Source organism: Nelumbo lutea, chromosome 3 (genome assembly GCF_056320005.1).
Source record: "Nelumbo lutea isolate HS-2025 chromosome 3, American lotus-T2T, whole genome shotgun sequence".
Classification (NCBI taxonomy): Eukaryota; Viridiplantae; Streptophyta; class Magnoliopsida; order Proteales; family Nelumbonaceae; genus Nelumbo; species Nelumbo lutea.
The window spans coordinates 97,161,765-97,168,025 of record NC_142686.1 but is presented as its reverse complement, the minus strand read 5'-3'; the positions used below and the strand labels follow the sequence as shown (position 1 = coordinate 97,168,025).

The following is a 6,261-nucleotide window of genomic DNA, read 5'->3' as shown; positions in this document are numbered from 1 at the left end:
GCCACGCTGGTACAGTGGAGCCCCTTCTCCGTAGATTACAAACAATTTGTCTTTTGTCCAGGATATTAAAATAGATTGTCTAATCCACGGCAATTACCACGTTTTCGGTCTTCCCCACAAACCAGTAACTCTCCATGATCCATGTAATTTTGATTACCGAATATCGAATAATTAATTAATCATCTTCACCCTTTTCCTTAGAATTTTGGTCGTGCTGGACCCCCTACGGCATCTTCCAGCGATCACTATGATTAGGTCGATCTGGGCCGTCCGTTTCCTAGGTGTGGGACATGGAATAATAAACAATTGAAAACTGATTATGAACTTAGATATAGTTGACCCTCACATCGTAAGGTGTTAAATACGTAAATGCCATATCGAAAATAGGGCTGTGTTTTTTTGAGGAAATTATACGGACCGCTGCACCATGTGGTCGCTGGCATGTGACAATTATCCCTCGTGAACTTTCCTTTTTGATAAAGACTTCCTGAACTTTTATATTTTTAAAAGATTCCCATTCGGCGTTTAAAGTTTTTTAAATTTAAATTTCTAAATTACCCATTTTCTTATTTATTTGAACTGTTTTACCCTCAGTTAAAAAAAATATTTGGCTAACCTTGAAATCTTATTCTACTTATTTGTGCTCTTCAATGATTTGCTTCCTGCTGCTCAACTTCTCTATCGTTTTATTGATTTAGGGGGATGTTATTGTTGGGCATCAATGCCTCAGCACTAGAGTAATTGACGCTGAAACTTCTGTAGGTTGGCCAATTTTGGTGAGTTTTAGAAAATTGGCTAAAAATCGATTCTTAAAGTTAGTTTTTTTTAAGGAATTATTAGTTTTGATGGTTTCCTAATTTCCAACTGATTCTGGTTTTTTGAGGATGACATCGCTTCAAATGTGACATTAAATGATAACTTCAATGTAAAAATAATCAGTCATTGAGTATCAAACAAATTCAAAGTCAATTTCTCAAAAATTGACTACATGGTAAAAATAATACTAAAGAACAAAATTTACCAATTTTTAAAAATCACTGATTCCAAAAATTATCAATTTTTAAAAAAATTAGTAAGAAAAAATCAACATCAATACCAAACACCACTTTATTTTTTAACCCTAAAACACAACAGGTTTCCATTCATTCTTTTTCTCACAACGACGATCAAACATGCTTCAATTTGTTCTTTCTTCAGCAACAACGATAAGCTTCGACTTGTTTTTTCTTCTCCGAAGATAGTGAAGAAGCAATGGATTATTTCTTGTTTTTGGATAAGGTAGGCCCATATTATAAATACGTTAAATGAGCACTTAAAATTAAAATATAAGGGTATCTTAGTAATTTAATGTATTTTATCATTCGATTGGCGACTCGACTAACGACCAGAGTATTTATGGCAAATGAAAGCCGACGATCCATAGTAGGGGGTTCCATGTAATTTAACCTTTTGTTTTTCATTCGAAGAATCGGCGAGGATATTCGTGACTACAAATTTCCTCTCTTTTTTATATATTTTTATTTTTTTAGAGACTGCAGAGTTATTTACGTGAGTCCTACCTTCGAGAAGCTTGGAGGTGGAGGCGTGGAGCCTCCGACTATTTGTTGTCGATTCCTTCAGTTTTACAAAACGGGAAAACAAAACGGAGAGAGAGAGAGAGAGAGAGAGAGAGTTTGTATGAGTTTGAGTTGTTTGTGAAGCGTCAGGAAGATTTGCTTCTTGTGTCCGTCGCCCTTGAAACGATTGATGATTTCTCCTGGCTTGGTTTCCTCATATTCAGTTTGCAGCGATGCAGCTGGAGTCGCGGGTACCCTTCTATTCCCTTTTATGCTTGATTTTAAATTGTTGCTTGATATCTGTTTTATTTTTTATTTATTTTTTGATAATTTGCCTGATATCTGTTCGATTCTCTTCTTTTTCTCATTTTATTGGTGTTGACGAACCAAAAGGCATGATTGCTTTTCTTGTGCAATGAAAAATAAGAATCCATAATTGAATGTGTTTTTTCTTGGAAATTTTCATTTTTTCTTCTCCAGGATTTTTTCATGTTTCTTCAACTAGCAGAGCATTGCAACAGTTTATTGCTTTCTGGGTTTTGTTTAGGAATAAGTTCGACAGCATATCATGATTTTAAATGCAATATATATCACCCCCCTTCAGAGGTAGTGGTGTGTTTTGGTAGAGAGAATTTCTGACTGATAAAGAGCCATTTTATTTGGTAAAGGGTTCCAAGTAATTTGATCTTAACGCAAAGGAATGGTTAAGGGGGTTTTATTTGTGCTTGTTAAAGAATTAGGAAAGGCAATCAAGCTTGAAGTCGAAAGTATGTTTTCCAATTTCCTCCAAGGGTCTTCTCCCTAAGATGAAGGAGACATACTTTTACTTCAGAAATGCGAATATTTTGTTGAAAATTAAAAATTGATAATCTCCCACGCATTTCCAACCATTTGGAAGCCAAAGTGGAAATTCACCTCAGAATGCCTTTGCACCAGCCGTTTAGAGAAGGAGTCCTATAATTGCTTATCTCAAAATTTCCCCTTAGTTTCTGTTTATTTTGCAGGAAACATTGGAAAAGAAAGTACTTTCCGGGAAAACAACTTCCTGAACTTTTAACAACAAGTTTGTTTTTTTTTTTTTTTTTCAAAAATGCAGAACTGAGCATGACAGAGGACTTGAGACCTCGGCTCTATCTACTCTGACAATGGATTTTTGGTGGGTCCGACCTAGTTGGGGCCTTAGCCTTATTGGACTCGCTTTGAAAGTTTTGCCATGTGGAACCTTTGTTTTCCAAGTTGCACTCAAAAATAAGAAAATAAATTTCTAGAAAATTTTATGGTAACAAAATGCTTTCTAGAGAACAAAATTTCCAACAAATAAGGAGCCTTGAAGTATTTACCCGATTTTCTACCATAACCATAATTTTGTGCATCTGGTATCACATTTAGATGCTCTGATTAATTGGACTTCCATAAGCTTTGCATAGAAGATCTCTAATGCCCATTTCTCCTTTTGTGTAGGGAACCTTTTTGCCTTTGTGCTGTTTGTCTCACCAATGTAAATTTCTCTGTCACCATTTTATTTTTTATGATGCAAGACTTCAAAGGAAAAAAAACAACTATCTGTTACCAGACTTGATATTGTTTTTTGTCCTCTTTTCCAGACCCACATTTAGGAGAATTGTCCGAAATCAATCAACAGAACAGTTTTCAGGATTGCCTTATATATATGCCCTCTTGAACTGCTTGATCTGCCTCTGGTATGGCATGCCCATTGTAACACCTGGTATTATATTGGTTGCTACAGTCAATTCCGTTGGGGCAGTTTTCCAACTTATCTACATTAGCATCTTCATTACATATGCTGAAAAAGGAAAAAAAGTAAGTTTCTTATCTAGATTTACCTGCAACTATCACTGTGAAGGGATCTCTGATGGTGTGATATATTTGCTATTATTCATTTATGGATATTACTGGCAGGCAAAGATGGTGGGATTATTGTTGGCAGTTTTTAGCTTATTTGCAGTAGTAGTACTCGCAAGCATGAAGTTATTTGACTCTTCTACAAGGCCAATCTTTGTTGGATATTTGAGCGTTGCTTCTCTCATATCCATGTTTGCTTCCCCATTGTTTATAATTGTATGCTTCTTTGGAACCTTCTGCACTTTGCTTTCTTGTTGGCGTTCTTCTTGTTTACTTTAAGTCTTTAACTAGCTCAAAAGAAATCATACACATTTTTTTAAACAGCTTACTGCTTATTTTGTGTCATTAATTTTATTTGTTTTGATTTCCCACACAAGAATTTAATTTTCTATAGATATTTACTTGTGCAGAATTTAGTGATCAGAACAAAGAGTGTTGAATTCATGCCCTTTTATCTTTCCCTTTCAACCTTCTTGATGAGCATCTCTTTCTTTGCTTATGGGATGCTTAAGTGTGATCCTTTCATTTATGTAAGAATCCTTTAACACTTGTGTTTCGTTTCAAGTAATTCATATTTTCATGAACAAAATATTTTAGTATACGACTGATTTTTTGTTACTCTTCCTTATAAATTTCAGGTTCCAAATGGAATCGGAACTATTCTGGGAGCAGTACAATTAATTTTGTACTGTTATTACAGCAAAACATCAAGAGAAGACTCAAGAGAACCTTTGATAGAATCATATGCTTGAGTGTATTTGTTAGTAATTAATCCAACTTGCAATTTGTTTGTTATACTATTGCAAGGCTTTTTTTTTTTTTTACCAATATTATGTTTTGAGGTATCTTGCATCATTTGTTGATGGAAAAGTTGGAAGTTGGAATTGTAAATCTTCACAGAAACATGTTTTATTATCCACTGCATTTAATAAAAATAAATATACATCTTATGAAAAAATGGATATTTTGGTACTTCACCCTTTTGTTATTCCTTCTGCTTAGGCTTTATTAGAGGAAATGGACTCAATATGAAAGACATAAGATGGAGAAGTGGAATGCAAGAGTTAAAATAGGAACTAACAGACTTGATGGCATTATTTCACTACTCAACTTTATCTGTTACTTTCTTTTCTCAGGAGGGGAGTGTGCTTAGTTATGGTCTGGCATTGTGTTTTTTCTCTGTAAGGTGATGATTTTAACTGCTTGTCTGTAGGATTTTGGCAGATGAGGGTTTGTTAAGTTGAGTTGAGTCTGGGATACTGTCCTTATCTTACTGCACTTTTTTTTTTTATTTCTTTCAAAGGCCTACACAATGGGGGGTAGCCCAGCCCCCAATCCATACCACCCCCCCACCCCCAAGTGTAGGCGGGATTTGATCCCAAGTATCCGTTACAACCAGCAGGAGACCTTACCAACCAGCTGGTTGGCACCTTGTTTCTGTTTCTGTTTCTTCACTTCGAAAGTAGTAGACAAGAAGTTCCTATTGCATGATTTCAATGAATAGGCTGTAATTAACCTCAAAAGGACAGTGTCACCACTGCCTCCTCCATCACATGTGTTTGTGTTGATGCATTTAATAGTCACATTAGAGTCCCTAGCCCTTTTTACACAAGGGACTATGTGGCTGATGCGGACTAGGGGGTTAACATGTTGCTAATCTATCAGGCTTTCTACCATATGGATCAGCCGGACCATCTCTCCAGATGGGAGGAGGAGGCCATATCATATTGGGAAGATCCAAAGGTGTCTGGTTAACCTTATTAGTTTATGTTCTTTAGCAAGTCACGTGTGTAGATAGACATAAGGTGCCACATTTGCACAATGCACACATATGCTACTTGTATAACTGAAAAGACATGTGATAAATTTAGATTTGTGCAGTCTGTCTGACAGATGCAGCAATTAACTCAGCCCTTGCCACATAACCATCATGATGCAACTCTCCTCTCATTATTTTCTTGAGTATCAATCTTTAGATGCCTGAGAACAATAGTTGGTTACCAAAGGTATGAACCTAGAAACATTGCCCACTAGAAAAACTCTAAAGGCAAAAAGAGGTAAAGGTCTTTGTTTTTTTTTTTTTTTTTTTGTGTTTAAAATTTCTATCAAACGCTAACTGTTGTGATGGACCCAAATTTGGCGGGTCAGAGACTGGGTACCAGGCTACCAGCAGGGGCTACTTCAATTAACCAGATCCATATCTTCCTGTAGATGATCTTAATCTTCCATATGAATTTGTTCTTGCACATTTTTAATTTGATACAAGGATATTATCAGTCTCACTTCTGGTGGTCTTTATAATGTTAATTCCGTTATAGGTATAGTGTTTCCCGTTGTTAGTTACCATCTTTTAGTGGTTACCTCATAAGGATGTTATCATACTTTTGTCTATAGCTTGTCTAGGTATCATTGGGTCTCATAGTTGTCAAGGCAATGCCTAGGCGACAAGGCGCCCTTTGAAGCTCGCCTCGCCTAATCGCCAAATGGCTTTGTACTATGTATTATAAAATACTTCTTTATTCTTTATTTTTTGACATTATAATTATAAAATAGGCATTATTAAACTAAAATATTCATTCTGTGTGTTTATATACTAATTTCTTTTTATTATTTTCTTATTTGTTAGGGTTTAATGAATATAAACATTGCTAAATGCTGTGTTGAACCCCCAAAGACTTTAAAACCTGAACCAATAACAAGTAAGGAAGAACTTTAAATTTTGTCTAATCAACATATTTTCTACTACTACTACTAGTACACTATATTTTCTAATCAACACATTTTCTTTTCTTCTTTTCCTATAACAAAAATAAGGGTTCAGCCCCTATATTTTTTTAAATTT

General features: G+C 35.3%; 1 protein-coding gene across 5 annotated transcripts; it reads left to right on the top strand.

The window, feature by feature from the left end:
* The first annotated feature begins 1,149 nt into the window (after positions 1–1,149).
* On the top strand, positions 1,150–4,377 carry SWEET2 (Nodulin MtN3 family protein). 5 transcript variants are annotated; one of them, XM_088975817.1, is made up of 7 exons: positions 1,244–1,278; positions 1,530–1,807; positions 3,018–3,054; positions 3,161–3,377; positions 3,477–3,635; positions 3,830–3,949; positions 4,058–4,377. In XM_088975817.1, exons 2-7 carry the CDS (start codon positions 1,747–1,749, stop codon positions 4,169–4,171), a joined length of 708 nt encoding a protein of 235 aa, XP_088831943.1. In that variant the 5' UTR covers positions 1,244–1,278; positions 1,530–1,746; the 3' UTR covers positions 4,172–4,377. The 5 variants fall into 5 exon arrangements, with proteins under 5 accessions (XP_088831941.1, XP_088831939.1, XP_088831940.1 ...); XM_088975813.1 differs by lacking the exon at positions 3,018–3,054 and having other exon boundaries at positions 1,169–1,278; XM_088975814.1 differs by lacking the exon at positions 3,018–3,054 and having other exon boundaries at positions 1,237–1,278; positions 1,539–1,807.
* The last annotated feature ends 1,884 nt before the right edge of the window (positions 4,378–6,261 follow it).

Excerpts from the sequence above, each read along its gene's own strand:
- SWEET2 (XM_088975813.1), top strand. The coding sequence starts at position 1,252 with ATGGATTATTTCTTGTTTTTGGATAAG. Across the intron at positions 3,378-3,476 it reads ATGCTGAAAAAGGAAAAAAA|GCAAAGATGGTGGGATTATT; the intron begins GTAAGTTTCTTA and ends TATTACTGGCAG. Across the intron at positions 3,950-4,057 it reads AGTGTGATCCTTTCATTTAT|GTTCCAAATGGAATCGGAAC; the intron begins GTAAGAATCCTT and ends TATAAATTTCAG.